Source organism: Varroa jacobsoni, unplaced genomic scaffold, assembly GCF_002532875.2.
Source record: "Varroa jacobsoni isolate VJ856 unplaced genomic scaffold, vjacob_1.0 scaffold_998, whole genome shotgun sequence".
NCBI classification, from domain to species: domain Eukaryota; kingdom Metazoa; phylum Arthropoda; class Arachnida; order Mesostigmata; family Varroidae; genus Varroa; species Varroa jacobsoni.
In genome coordinates, this window is record NW_019213900.1 from 779,253 (window position 1) to 795,513 (window position 16,261).

The 16,261-nt window shown below is 38.6% G+C and overlaps 1 protein-coding gene and 1 non-coding gene across 3 annotated transcripts; both read right to left on the reverse strand.

The window, feature by feature from the left end:
* Positions 1-7,559: 7,559 nt before the first annotated feature.
* LOC111265691 (uncharacterized) lies at positions 7,560-11,796 on the reverse strand. 2 transcript variants are annotated; one of them, XM_086970591.1, is made up of 9 exons: positions 11,300-11,796; positions 10,820-11,001; positions 10,292-10,509; positions 9,788-9,958; positions 9,411-9,567; positions 8,994-9,143; positions 8,624-8,775; positions 8,397-8,501; positions 7,560-8,136 (listed from the first exon to the last, which is right to left on the reverse strand). In XM_086970591.1, exons 1-9 carry the CDS (start codon positions 11,485-11,487, stop codon positions 7,948-7,950), a joined length of 1,512 nt encoding a protein of 503 aa, XP_086826717.1. In that variant the 5' UTR covers positions 11,488-11,796; the 3' UTR covers positions 7,560-7,947. The 2 variants fall into 2 exon arrangements, with proteins under 2 accessions (XP_086826717.1, XP_022698307.1); XM_022842572.2 differs by lacking the exon at positions 11,300-11,796 and having other exon boundaries at positions 10,785-10,978.
* A 1,836-nt stretch (positions 11,797-13,632) lies between these two features.
* LOC111265674 (uncharacterized) lies at positions 13,633-15,039 on the reverse strand. Its single transcript, XR_015313135.1, has 3 exons — positions 14,950-15,039; positions 13,894-13,932; positions 13,633-13,701 (listed from the first exon to the last, which is right to left on the reverse strand). It is a non-coding gene; the product is annotated as an uncharacterized LOC111265674 (transcript).
* Between the last annotated feature and the right edge of the window lie 1,222 nt (positions 15,040-16,261).

Below are 16,261 nucleotides of genomic sequence, written 5' to 3' on the forward strand. Positions count from 1 at the left end.
TTCAAATGTGTACTAACAATACGGCTTACAATAGGAATTAGGGTTTGGGTGCCTTTGTTACAAATATGTTGCGCATTTCAATTAGTTGTCATTATAATAATCGTATATCTCCCGCTAAGTGCTAAGAGACTTTTTTGAAACTATAAACAAATTTTTGGCGCACCCTGTACAGCATCGTACAAATGACCAGCCAGAGATATCCTTATGTGACTGATGAGAAATACACCTATAAAACACTGTTTATGTAGTTATTCGGGCTGCATTAGTTCATCAATCATAGAAGGTATTGTTCTGTCTTCCAAAAACCGTAAATGAAATATTCCCAGAGGTCTTAAGTCGAACGACTACGACGGCCATGCGACGATGCTTTTGAGCTTGGACGTTGTACGCACGATCATAACCTATATCCTCCACGCTCATATACATTTGTGCCTGAAAAAAAGTTCAACCTTTTACTTGCAACGTATACAATTTCGGCACTAAAAAATAGCCATATAAAGAATATATAATTTCCACTGTGGTAGGTGCGTTTTCGAAATTGAGAAAAACTAAACTTTAGGTAACTAATACATATAACGTAATAATAGGACGCTAATCATATCGTCATTTGTTAGACCATCGGCTGTCTTGCATCTCGTTACATTGCATCAATATAGTTTGACGTACAGCTTCTACTTAAAAGAAATTGCGGGTAAAAGAAGGAATATCTATTACGTAGTCAATGTAGAGACGGGCAATACGCCGGTGTATGCTCTGCTATGATTTGTGAATCACAGAGCGGCCTCACCTGTAAACGCTGGTGTTTGAACCTGGAAGTACAATGTGATTCATTCTTAACATTCGCCATGAAAACTTACTTCGTGAAGTGTCAGCCTTTAAAACCATCTTTTTTAATATGTAAGCCTATGGTGAAATGAGCAATCACACGGTTAGACGATGGGCTCACCTTTGGGACGAGACGGCCCAATTATCAAGTTTCGTTAAACAACGCTTCGCTCTATCGGTGATACGATACGTGTTCTTCAAAGTTCCCAAAGGCGATGCTTCGGAATATTCTGTTAACTTTGGGAATCGTCAAGTAAACCATTTTAAACCTTAAAAGTAAAGATGGGTGGCCCTGATGAATATAAACAAGCTGTGCCCGGACTCTAAAGCCTACAGAGAAATCATCCTATTTGATTTTTCGTGGAACACAATTTAGCGGGATAAGCAAGCTATATTCCAGATTCATCAATTTCTTAAGTTTCGTATTTTACGAATAGTAGCAGGTTCTAAAACGAAAGCCAAACAACTAACTTTTAGATTCCAGCACGTAAACAAGCGCCTCCATCATACTTGCCAGAAAAGGAAAACCCCGAAAGAAGAACATAACCTCAATTTCTATTTCAGTTTCTCAAAAATTAACTTTATTTTGAGAAGCAAATGTGAGAAAATGCCTATATGAGTTTTGGTACGTTCAATGGAATGATACGGTACTGGATAATGGAGGAACTTTTTCTAATCCCAAAGAAATTATTTATCGAGTATTATCATTATAATTCACAACTACCCTGCATTATCTTTTGTTGTTTCTTTTCCCATAAGATCGGCCATTAAGAGTGTCGATAAATTTCAGAGTTTTTATTTCATTCTCGGCCATGCGATACCATAGGATTTTGAACGGGCGTTTGTGGCGTATGGTTTCGTTAAGTGAGCATCACCCACACGTTCGTTTTTAAATGAGCATGCATTCATAAGCGGATGTGTAGCCACCAAGGATGGACATTTATGCAAAATTGTCACTGCACTACAACGGGCTTGCAAAATTAAAATTCTATATAACGATCACCCGCCAGTGTGCCGGGTCCGGTGGTATTCACGCCCCAATTCCAAAAGATTTTTCATAAGTTACAAAATATTGATACTGAAGATCAATAGCTTCACTTCATCGTAGTAGCTTAACTTTCATAAGATAAATTTCCCTGCCGGCCTATGTTCGCAGCATTATCGATTATAGTTCCTACATGGCCAAAAACCAGACCTTCTTGATCCCTTATTTACTAATAAAAATTTAAAGTAAAATTGAAAGGTATAAAAATACATACCGGAGTGTTGAAACCCTATTATGTATTTCTACACCCTTAATTATATATACATATATATATATATATATGTGTTCAATAAAATGTCAACAAATCCGCCCTGCAATAAATTTTTTTGCCTTCAATTGCGAATTTTGAATTGGTGAACTTCAACTTAGTCCGAGTAAGGCTAGTGTTTTCCATGAGTGCGCTTCTCCCGAAATACAAAAAGAAAACGGAACAACTCTAGCCGCAACAGATATGATTTGTTATATAGCACCTACTCTTTTTACCAAAGCGTCCGCTACCCATAGTAACGTTATATTTTACAACGTAAGGAAGTTGTAATCTACGCTTATATTTTCATTAATACTGTCTTCCCCGGAGGTAGCTGATATCGTGTACAGCATACACATCAAATTGTACATAAATTTTTTTGCAAAAACATTAAATCGGCGACAAAACGCTTCTAGCGTTTACAAAGAAGGCCAATTCTGTAATAAGTTGAATCAAAAAATCATGTAGTTTATTATTTTAATGATGAAACTTGACGATTTCCATCGGTCTAGCAGTCAATTCGATGATACGTACCTCAAACTAAGTGGAACTCTTGTAAACTAGTTCTAGAGCCGAAATTCATAGGCAGGAAGTTTCCCTACCTTTTTTTTTTGATTAAAATCAGGTTGAAGAAATTAGAAATTTAGGTGTACAATAAGCATCAATTCATATATTTGGTATATAACTGATAAATGCTACTGCTGATTTCGTTCTAGTTCCTCGTTTCAACATACTATATATGTGTGTGACCAGCCTGATTCTTATTAACATATCAAAAAAAAACATTCAAAATCCGTTCGGGTCCATACGCAGTCGTTACCGTAGGAATAAGGCAAGTCAAACTGATTTTCGATAAAAAAAATACGGTGTTTGATTAGGATGCATCTTGACTGGGTTAAGGAACTTCGTTCATTTTTGTTTACTGAAGAAGGTCGCCGCATTTCTTTTTGCCATTTGCTGTGTCAGATTATGATTGATACTGGATAAGAGCCCATCTTTTTAAAATATTTTCTTTTTACTGGTGATACTTGTCTGGTGCGTATAATTTTGGATCAACTTAACCTATCCTGTGCCTTTTAAGTAGCCGCAAGCCAATTCATTGTTGTGAAGGCTTGCTGCGCCGTTCAACGGTTCCGTTCAACTGTTGATTATTAAAGTTAATTAATTAGTTAGTAAAAGGAAAAATAAAGTTTCTGTTACGTACTCGCACGCGTCGACTAGTTCATTTTTGTGCTCCAATCATTCTTGTATACGTGATTCTGTATTATTTTGAGATAATACAACAGGTTAAACGTAAAGTGAGATTTCTATATGGTCTGTCTTGGCAGAAGTATGCACAAAAAAGCTAAGACTGTCGGGATTGAAAGCTTTTTATGTTTCGAATAGTACTTCCGGTGTGGGCGTTAAGTTTTACATAAGACGGCTGGTTGCTCAAAGCTGACAAACAAATGAAGGACACATAAAAGCCAAGAGCCGATACTATTCACTTTTAACTAAGTCGTTTAAAGAAGCCATTCAATATGTCTACAATATGTAGAGATTCATGTAATACCTATTTGTAAACTTTTCAAGTTGATTCATCTACTTGAGCGATTAGGGTGACAGCAACGATTTCACTTAATAAAAATCATATATATTCCAAGTTATTCTTAAAAAATATTTTACATAATGAATCATTAATTAGATGCTTTAAGCAAAACATCGCTAAACTGAATATATTATAGAGACTCTGCAAAATCATAACGCCTCATTACATTTTATTATATAACGGCTTTAAATAAATCTTTAATCAGTAACTGCTCCGTTTTTTAAATTTTGTTTCCGTTACCAAATAACAGATACGTGGAAAAGCTTTCGTTTGTCCGAGCTTCCGTAGCAAGTTTCAGCTAAACCCAAAAGCCCGAAATTCCAACGTAGCAAATATCTTCCAAACAAATATCGATAGCTGTAATAAAAAAAAATGAGGATATACAAGATATTTATTTTCGAAACATTGTATAGTTGATTCCATCGAGAGGTTTCGAGAAGGGTGTATTCGAAACTTTGGTGTAGTTTATTCAGCGCCTTGAGCTCTTTCTCAAGAAATACATACATTTTTTAATATTGGCTTAATGCAGTACACTCAATCACCAGTCTCTTAACCTGTTTCCTCATCTAGCTTGCATCATAAAAAATGTACGAAGTAATCTTCTCCTTGCAGAGATCGAGGACAGTAACATCACTCGGGAACCATGTTGAGCTACCCATAAAAACAGCTGACGGAAATATCGTAATTGTAGATCTTACGAATATCCTCATAAATAATCGTATACTACAAATGGTGAAGAATGATAAAACCATGAGTATGCTCACGGAATTGCCTTTGACTGGCTTATCGCCGATCTGAAAAGAAACGCTGGAATACCTGAGCTTTTTTGGATGAACGACTCTCACAGGTTTTGCCCCAAGTTTGATTTCTGTTTCGACCACAATCAGCTTTCAGCCTATATTTGGTAGAGGTTAACTAAAAAAAGGTGGATAGAGTTAAGTTCGGAGATGAAATTTGGTTATCGTAGGTAGAAAAATCAAACAAACATATTCAAAATGGTGCGAGATATTTACCTATTACGTTAGTTATTCATACGCCAACATAACTCCTTTTCGTTGTCCAATACGAAAAAATAATCCGTCCATTATGTCACAATACGTAAAAGTAATCGACATTCGAGTAGGACTCATATCCTTTGTGCGAACCTGCACAGGCCTTCTATTACATGCAAGATCTTTGTCGCCATTCGTGTAACAATATTGGACCGTAGAATACTCAGCATTTACAGATCAGCAGCGGTTTCAGTTGTGCAGGTAACCTTCTAACCTAAATTTTCCTGACGAAGTTAAACCCGAATTACATATTAGGGCTGTACCGGTATATATTGAACTATATGCAGATCGAACGTGTGCATGCACAATAGCGTTACGCAATGAGCAAAAATGCAATTGTTGCAAGATCTATGTGAAATAACTGAATTACTATAGGTTACATGTACTATGGCAGTATTGAAATGACTTGATGGGAGATGATACTACCGAGAAATCTGTATCGTGGTATTGATTTTCTGATCGCTAGATCAGCCGCACCGAATAATACTGATCGACACAACAGTATACGGGGAAACGTGAGCAGGGACGTCTGAAGCTACAGTCTAGAAGGTGATCTTCTTCAGTTGTACTTACGTTATTGGCTCCTTGACTTGAGGAATATTACCACTAAGGTTTTCATGTTACCTCGCTGGACCTTACACCATGAACCTGTCCGGTTGGTCAGTACTACAGCAAAATAAACTGACTAAGAGCAACTCCCTATAGGATAGTAGCATGAAAGCTAACGAATATTTTTGACCTTAAGGACGAACAAGTGCACCTTTAGTACACGAAATCGATATTAGGCTATCTATACTATAGGTTATTTAGACTATAGGTAATAGCTGATCACTTAATATCGACTGCCTCGCAAACCTTGTGGTCATGTTTTGCAAAACGAAAATTTAAGTTTCCAAAAGAACTTGTCTCTGAAGAGCTTCAAGCTTATGGATCAAGTGACTCAGCGCTGTAGTGAAAGATAGAGGACTCGCAGCAGCTTAGCAAGGCGTAGGAAACCGTAAGTGTTATTTTTTCATCTTGCCATTGCAATTTTGACCTTTATCTGGTTCTCAAATCTTGTCTTACGTCAAGTTGAAAGAAATCACGTTAGTATTTACTACAGGGGACGTTAGTATTTACTACAGGGGCGGTGCTCCGCTTAAGAACACGACAAATCCAAGCTCCTTAATTACTACATTTTACCCTATCTAGGGGTCACGATTCAAACCGACGGGATGAAACATGTTTCCTGCGGGACGTCAGGCTGCATCCTGACCCATGTTGAGCGAATCGAAGTCCTAAGCAACTTGGCATCTAAAAGTGTTGGCGATATTATCCGAAATTTCTTTCCGAAATACAACAAGCTATTGATTTTCAACAAGATCCTCATTATGTATCCAATAAGGGGCGGATGCCACAGACATTTTATATCGATCAGTTTGGACAATAATCTAAAGACTAATATGACCTGAATATTTTGGCGCCTGTTTATTATGTATGTGCGAGTAATTAGGCCAAAGATTCCTGAGACAATTGTAGTTGATTACCAGCAAAGTGAGACGCCAAAGACAAAATTGTTCAGTGCCACCGAGCATCAGAATGTTGTTGAGAAAAACGCCACGACACAAAATACTAAAAAAAAATTATATTTATTAGGTATTCTTACTGGCGCGCCGACAAGTACGAAGCTGGGTCCAAACCCAAAACGTGTAATTTGTAACGAGTTCACGACAGTAGCTCACCCTTCAATTGTAGCAATACCGTTGCACTCTCTACCTGTAATATATTTGGAGTAGCTATAGATTGTAATTCTATTTGATATCATCTCTACCGCATTTCTGACCGTATACTTCTAAAGGAAATATTAGCGGTGGGAGACATCCGCTCTATAGACCAACGGGGACATATATTCGTGTGTGCGGTCTAACAAGATTTCAAATGTTGAACGACACGACAGGCTTAAATCTATATTGCACTAACTGTATTGTCTATATTGCACGCGTTATATCATCATCGCGTTATATCATCATCTACAAACCACGATATAAACTATGCTGTTTAACAGATAATTTACTGATATTAGTAACACACTGAGATTTGCGGTAGATAGACTGATGGATGTCAACTCTAGAGGAGACCGTATGGATCTTCAAAAAACCATCTGTACATGAAGCTCAAGTCTCCCGATCGAAAAAAACTGCAAGACACATGAAGACTATTTTCTCCCGACACTCTGGCGAAGCGCATGCAGTAATTATGGCAGTAACTCAAACGCTTAAAGTAGTATTTGATAAGTTTGCGTAAATAGTTCTTTAGGTTCCAGCTTGTCGCTCACCGAAAAAAAAAAACCCGAAACCGGCCATACTGGCTTTACAACTAGTACGAATTTACTTATTGTGCCTTACCAGTGAGCCACCTATTTCACTGTCAATTTCCAACAAACTTTCTACGTTGAAAATTCTGTATATTATGGGGTTTCAAAGAGTGTGTGGAGACACGCGCTACCCAAAACGTGGCAGCTAACAAGGGGTAACAACAACTTTTTGATACACTGACCTATAACTTTCTAGACTTTCTATGACTTTCTATTCCAACAAGAATATCTTGATTGTTTTTTCATCGTTTTTCGTTAAGTACCTGTCTAAAACCCGTTGGGATTGCTTTGGGAGGACCAATGGGCCAGAACCAAATGCTTTTAGTTCCTGTCATATTGTAACGATAGCCCAGCCATTCAGCAAGGCACAATCGATTCGCATTAATGAACATACATGCAACATGTGTATTACTAAGGCTGTAAAAAGTTCTGCACGAGCTTTAAAATATAGCGCAAATATTCTGGCTTTATTGCAGGTAGTTTTTATATAATGCCTGGTCATGTGTTCAGCCGGATGCTAGGGATCTTATGTTACAAGATTGAGGGTATTGTATCTATATCGTAAGTACTTCCTCCTGTCTATGCACTCGAGCTAATTTTTTCAAAACAAAAATCACATGTCATACGAAAATGGCAACAAAGCTGCAACGCGGCTGCCTCACTTCTGCAAAACGCCAATACTCAAAATACAGATGTACTTCTAACACGGAATAGCATATGTACCATATTTATTAAATGGTTAAAAAATCGGTTCGTCTACTATAATCTACCGGCATAGTTTTGTATCCTTATTATATCATATTCTTGGCTTAACTTGCAACCCCATGACCTGATGCTTTAAAGCGCAGTGCCTCGACTAGCCTCCTCCAGTTTGAAATCCGATAAGTAAGACGATTGTTTCGTCCCATACCCGGCCGTTTTGATTTTCTTGAAGAGTTCGTCTTCAAGCCGTTCGACCTCTTCGGCGCCACTGGAGCCATATCCGCCGCGCAAAACCCGCAAACCAGATACTGGTGCCACCTGAAGCTGTTAAAAAACACCACATTGTAATTTAGTTTGCTATATTATTGACGATTTTCCGATATGTTTTTTACATATTTTTTTAGATATAAAAGCTTGTACATGCAAGCCTAACCCTCCTCTCTTGCCTGTGTAATTTTATTCTATTAAATATCGACAAATGTGTCACCTTAAGGTGACGCTTTATTGCAGGGTTGCAATTTACGGGATTGCTGATATGTACAAAAACGTTTAACAACAGATGTATCACCCGAAAATTAACTTACCAAAAGAAAATCCTTTTTAGTTCGGAAGTAATCTAGCACTTCCGGCGTAATTATTTCCGGAACAGGTTTCAAGGATATTTCTGTGATTACATCGCCAGGGAAAATCTGAAGCATGGTTGAAGTAATTAGTGATATACTAATGCATTTTTACTAAGTTTCATAGCGTTGTAGAATCCTCATCATAGGACGCTGTAATAACCTATAATGAAATCGCTCAAAATAGTTACCCTGGGATGAGCGTCCATTTCACGCATTGTTTGAATGACTACCAGAACTTGGTTTTGAGGCTGAGCTGAACTCCAGTACCGTGCTACGCCAACGACAATTCCGAAATCGCTTGGGCAAGAACTACCTTCCACGTTCTGATTAAGAGACCGTACTGAAATGCAGAAAACTGGTTTTAACGCCTGCAACGGATGATGCATAAATGAAAAGGCATTATGTATGCAAGCAGCCCGCTGTGAGACCGTTGGTTTCCGCGCGTAAATAAAACCTATACAAACGCCCACAGCTTGATGACGAAAGAGTTGCGCAAGCCCCCCACTCCTATATTTTCTTATCGCAAAAATTTGAATGAAATACGAGTTTTGCACTTACTTTGGACCTGAAGCCTTGGTAAATTGTATAAGAGTCGCTTGAATCGTCTTGAGTTCATAGCTCGCAGAGTTCCTAGCGATGAGATCTGTAGGCGTAGTTCGCGATTGTTGTTGGATAAACGCGCTTCTCTCCATTTTAAAATTATATCGCCTAGAAGATGTGGGGGGTCGAAGCGACGAATTTAAAGCCCACTAGAATCCCGAGTATTTTACAAAGTTTGATCGGGCTAAACACGATATATTGTACTCAAATTTATACTTATATAATATATATATAATTATATATAATATATATATATTATATATGATACTAGTTTGAATATTTATTGGAACGGCTTTAAGTGCGTGTATCGTTCAGCAAACTATGGTAACTATGGTACCTTTTTTTTTATTTTGAAATAATAACGCGAGTACATACTGCGAAGAAGTCCGGCTTGTTGTGCGGGTGACCCTGCTGTCACGTTATGAACAATGTCAAGTTTGGCGCCTGACAAGCAAGGTTCTTTTATGACGCTGAAGCCAGCCCCCTCAGGTAAAGGACTGTTACCACATAATATTATGCGAACATCAATGGCCTTCGCATGTAAAGTAAGGAAAAGATACTTCATTAGAACAAATTCCTTAATTGATAATTACAATTTGTAAACAGAAAATGAGTTGCTACTGGTTTAATCTTAGGGATCTACCTTCTTTCCGATAACTCGTTGAGGATCGGTTGAGTTCTCTTGCTGTGTCTATGACAGGACACTGATCGGTTTGACGAGCATTTCAAATTTACAAGAAAGGGAAAATTACCTGACATGTTTCAGCAGCAGAGGTCGCAAGCTGAAGAGAAGGGCTTGTGAGAAGTTCGGGCTCTTCGAAGAGGTCTTCTGCTTCGACGACTATACCAGCTCTATGCTTTTGAATGCACTCCTGGAAGCGTCTCGTTGTGAAGGTATACAGCTTATAATGCTCTTTCACCTCCTATAAGATTACGCAAGCGTACTTTTTATTGCTAAGTTTCACCTAGCGGATCCACGCGGGCTTTTCCTTCCACGTGATTAGAACGTATGCTATTTTTATTAAAAGCAGATCACATTTCAAAAAAGCTAATCGCGGTGCCAATCCTGTAAGATAAGTTCGAAGCCTGTAGTGCGTAGGGTGAAAATCTCCTAGACATTTTCAGAAAGGTTAAAGCTAATATTGCTATTGTATAAACTAAATTGGATTATAAAATTATTAAATATATAAAAAAATAAATAAAATTATAAAATTATTTTATAATTTAGTAACATTTATTTTATAAATGTTACTAACCTTGAAAACTTCAACGCTAAACAATTTTTGTTTCCTTTTTTCTGCCTCGGGTGAGGTGACTGGCGAGTACTGGCCTAAATAATCTTTCGAAGGTGCCATACACTTTTTCACAGTTGGGAAGTCGATTCTGAGATCACCTCTTTCTAAGTGTTGCCAGTTGATACCCTTGAATGAAACGTGACTTTGAAAATCAGCGTAGTTTCGGCTGCACAGGCGGGCTGCAATATGCAGGGCCGTTTCGTCAAAGATCGTTTCGATAGGTCGAAGAGAATTTTTTAGGTATAGTTTACTAGGTTTTCGCAGTACTTTCAAACGATGCATTTCGCTATCTAGGATTTGTCCATTCATGCTACTGATCTACTGTGCAGATAGATTTTGCGAGCTAGCAATCAACATTAAACCGACTAATCCTGATAACGCTTTTCCGATGTTTTTTCTAGCAATTGGTTTTACTGCAAATTGTGGCAATGAAAGCACGTATCACCCACATCACCTATGATGGATGCTTGCTGGCCGAAAGAGCGGTACCCTGTGGGTTGCGGTGAAGAAGGCTTGATATAAGGGCCTTGTCTTCCGGTAGCAGATGAGCTACAGGGTTCCATTTCAGCAGACCCTGACAAATCTTGTCTCGGAGCTGACGAACCACTCTCGTCTTACGAAAGGGTATCCATCCGTTTGCCAGCTGGAACACGGTCACTCCGAGAGCCCACCTAGTGGACCAAATGTTACCAGAAAAATAACTACGCATTTTTGCATTGACGCCGTGACATCGGCCTGTGGAAGTTAGAACTTTATCCATATATAGTTAGAGTTATATAGAACTTGGGACTCAATTTTAATAACCAGGTGTACGAAACTAGGTATGCGGAAAAATAGCCGTTATTTCCAGACTATATTATTGCCAATTTGGCACCTAAATCAAGTCCCGAGTCTGAATTTCCGCACACCCTTAGATCTACGGATAAGACGTTTGACGATCACACACGCACGACTCGAAGAGATACGTACCAATCTATGGCCCTCCCGTACGGTTCCTTTTTAACTGCCTCAGGTGCGTAAAAGTGTAACGTTCCGGCATGCTCCCTATCTCCAATTTCGCGAGCAGTATTACGCCAATAGGCAGTCAGGCTTACGTATCGGCCTTCGCATAGCTTAGCAGTGTCGAAATCGATCAGTTTAACTCGGCAATCAGGCATAATTACTGCGTTTGAAGGCTAGTAAATAAATAGACAATGTTTCACGACAACTAAACATTAGCCAGCTCACTGAACGCACGAATCACGCAGTAGTAGCAGAATTTCATACTTATTGAGAAATATCTTAGAAAGCTTCAATGTAAAAACACTGCGCACACCTTAACATCACGATGAATAAAACCTTTGAAATGTAGATGCTGAATGGCAAGTCCTAGCTGAGCGGCCACTAATTGCAAAACATCACGAGGAAACACTTTTGAAACCTTGAGCACCTTATGAAGGTCTACGCCGCGCACGTACTCCATACACGTAACGAAGGCGTCTTGTACAGCAAAACATGCAAAGATGTTGACCAAGCATGGATGGTTCACTACACATGCTACTACTTTGTCGATGCAGGCAAACCTTGGAACGCCTACCTTTGGTAGAATAAATGAAAAAGATCGTCTTTTTTACCACAAAAATGAACCATTAAGCCTCCAGAACGGTTGAATTTAATTTTCGAATTGGTAGAATATTCATATGTCCACACTAACCTTGCTAGCTGGAACAAACTTTATGATAATTTCGATATCGCCAATGGTGGCTTTCTGAGTCATCCCGAATCCTCCCGCACCTTACATTATGAACAAACAACATTTGCTGTAAAATCTATTGAAAAGCATCACTTCCTTGTTATACGGTTACAACTAGTCCTTACGCCGCTTTTAGGACACGGCACACGTTTTATTACGATTAACTAACTAATATACTGGAACATATGTCCAGAACGCGATCACAGCCATAAATGAAAAAGGAAACATAATTATTTTTCCCTCTCATCAACTATCAGCATCATCATTAAGATAAGACAGAACGGTCATATAATTAAGTACGTACCAATAAGCCTGGTGATTTGAAAATCAGTCAATCGAACTATTAGTTCTGAGGGATCGGACGAAGGGCTACTTTGTGCCCGGTAGGGAAAGCCGTTTTGTATTTCATTACGGAAACAACTCAATGTGTGGCTAGTTACGGCTTCCCAGTCGATGGGAATCTCATTTGCTAAACGCGAAAGCCATTCCTGCAACTCTGCTACACAGAATGACAGCCGAACAACATGCCCGCATACAGCCTACAGAAGAAAAATGGCATGAAAGGTTAAGTTAAACAACATACGTCTTTGCGCATCTAATGCTCGATCGTAATACGATGACGTAAACAGGCCCTGAGGTTTCCTAGGAGCAGTCAGTGGCCAATCATCATGGAAATGTTCGTTATTTTAAACTGAACTTCGGAAGGCCTTCGGAAGAAATCGACGAGACGGTCTATTTGGAGATTCAGTACCACTAAAATATTATGAATTCTTAAATAATTTTTCCAAAACAAAGAGATCCTCACCTCTTTTGCGGTGATGGGAGCATCGATTGTGACATACTCTTGCAAAGCCATCAAGTTCTCTAGCGATTTATCCAACGATCGACAATCCAGCTTAAGCCTATTAGTATTAGAAAATTTCCGAATTATATTTTTATTACTACAGTCACCGTATTCATCATAACTTCAGTTAGTAACATCATCGGAATCAAGGTCTAAGAAATTTTTTCTGTAACAGAGGAAATGCCTACTTTCTGAGATCGTTTAGGAGTCGTAAGGCAGTCAAGTGGCTTTGTTCTTTCACAAAAAACTGTCGCGGTGTTTCATCCAGTTGACACTTGTTAACCATTGGAATAAAGGCCCGTAACATGGCTGTGCAGGAGTGCACTATCCTGCGTAGAAATACAATCCAAAAAAATTAGACGCCAAATAAAGAGCTTATTTTGTCTAAAAATCTAGTTTCACTGGTCATAATATAGAAATTGGATTTTCTTCATGAACCCTGGGAACCGGTTGACGGAAAGCCATGAAAATCGAAACAATTTAAGGAAAACCCATATTGGTTTTTTTTCTTAAATAGTGGTTATTTCCTTGATTACGGTGAAAATATAGTCTGGAAGAAGAAGAAGAAGAAGAAATGTTTTAAATAAGAATTCTTAAATCATAATTTCATTACGAAATGTCGATGGAACGTTAGCTGCGCACACAAAAATATTTTATTATTGAGAAAAACGCCTTACCTACGGTATACTCACCTGGGCATAAAATTTATGACCAGCATGAGAGCGGCAGACCTTTTGCTTGCTGCCAACGGACCGAGGACGCCCAAAATTTCCCACTCCCGTTCGAGCTCGGCATCTGATATTACGTACAGATTTAACTTTAATGTTGCTTATCTGCATAGATACCAACTCAGATATTGTAAAGGCCAATTGCTGGCTTCTCGGATGTACGATGCTAACGCTGTTAATTGTCACATGCAATCTGAAAGAAATTGCACGATAAATTAATGCATATAAATATATATAACAGAAGGGCAGCACGTCCTACCTGATGAAGTATTTGGAGCCGACTGCGGCGGGGACACAGCTGAAATATTCAGAGTTTTTTTTTTTGTAAATACTCATTTGCAATCAAATACAAATATCTATACCTAAATAGTTGAAATAGAGCAAATTGAAATGAGTCGGTTTTCGATTACTTACTCGTTACTTTCCACGCACCTTTAGTAATTGCACCTTATAATCGAATACATTTATAATAGCATAGGTGCACCTACCATGTACCATGTATGCTCATACTTCTCCCTGACTGAATGTGAACGATCTTAAATAGCACTTAGTTTCTCTTCGGATTTACGTATTTCGCTTAGCCACGTTTATAGATCATTATGTAATAAGCAGCGACAACTATTGCCTAGTGTGTCATACCTACTTAGACGAGACGTAAATCAACTGATTTATTTCCTCCTCTAGAGTCGTAGCAGTTCATGACACTGCCTTTTCTTACCGTACCCACGGAACGTCTCCTAAAAGCTTAGTTCAGCAACATTGATAAAGTAGAACTTTTGCATCGGTACGTGTAAACGGGGGTGGTAACGGTCCACGATTTGCCCTCTTGGTAAATGTTATGTCCTGACAGAGTAAGTTGGCACCACTTCTATATATATATATATATATATATATATGATCGCCTGACTAATGTACCAAGTTGATCACTGTCCACGACAAATTCAACTTGGTTTTGAGCAGAAAAAACTACGAAAACGCGCAATACTCGCACTACGTACACGTTTTTAGGTACATGGATAACGTGAGAGTTCCACCATAACACATTGTTCATCATTTGCGTGGATCTTAACAATATTATAGAGACTAGAGCAAACAGAAACAAACTTATAAATTGCGCCAATTATACAACTCGAAGCTAAAAACTGAATTTCCATCTAATACTGATTCAAGAAGTATTAGATGGAAATTGAGGAAAGGAGTAAAAATGAAAAAAATTACATGCGCTGATTCCGAATGGTGTGTGATCATTTCACACAAAAAGAGATATTTCACTATTGAAAAAACATGCCCGCGCCATTTCAAACTCAACACGTACCATCCAGTGGGATTCCGTCTGTCAACATCGGCTGGGGCATAGCAATCGCAGGTTTCAACCAACTGAGTAACTTCGTTCTCCGTGAGCTACTGCCAGGCTGTTAATTCAAATGGGGCTACGACATAATTGATAGAGAGACAGCTATGCGCACTCATCGATTATAAAGTAAATTCGAAAGCTTTCTTTACTTCGTTTACTAAACAAGGTAAAGGCAGAACGCCCTAAAGATCGGAAAATACTTATTGACGATTTTTCATCTAAGTAATACAGAGATTCTCTCAGCGTAATGTCAGGTCAACAGTTAACTTATCCTTAAACTTGCTGTTTTAAGTGAATCAACGTGAGACGTCAACTCAGCTTGATTTGAGCTGACTACAGCGACAAACTTAGCCTCAGTGCCTATGAATCGGGTACTCGACTATGTATCGATTCTAGCCTTCTTAGGATCGCATGCTGATCAATCGTATGACGATTAACTCTTATTTAGAATTCGCTTTATAGCTCTGTTCGGTGCTGCCTAGAACATAAACATGTTTGTGTATAGCAATACTGTAGCGGTAACCGGCCAAACTACCGGTTTCAGTAAAGATCGAAAATCTTGGACAACTGAAAATTGGTGCGCACGTTGATTTTTGTTCAACAAACTATCATTCAAACGCGGCAAAATTTGAATGGTGTATTCTCTATGGAAGTTTGGAGTCTGTTATGAAGCATGTAACAAAGGTCTTTTTTGTTCACCTCTTTCGATAGGTCAGTGTTTCGTTATATATTATTAATATTTTTGTCTGTTTCGTGAGGTGGATACAGCAACTTCAACATTACATCAACAAGGTGTTAGGCGAATAGATTTCTCATACAATCGGGCATGTTGAAACTGTGAGATTTTCCTGGTGGATATGTTTCAGACGTTCAAGACGGCGCATGACTGAATCGTATTGTACAATAGGCTTGCTGCGGGTAAATGTGAAAACCTCTATGTCGTCGCTGCATCCTACACGAGTCGGCTTTACCACGCCCAACTCGTTTGACCTCACTGATGACTGACTTATGACGATCATCAGAACAAGGTTTTACATACAAGCTTTAGACTGATGTTTGCTTTGATGTAACCCTTGTGGCTCGACGTCCACTAAACGGAATTTTTCTCGGTTTAGCTAATTTACCTGTTGTAATATTATTAGGATCAAGTCAGCGCCAACCGGTCGAAAAATACAGACTGTTAGGTGATTCGCATCGATCTGAAGATAATACCTATTATGTACAATGTTTTCTCTTTGTTGCCTGATTAAACACCCTTGTCAACGTCATTGTT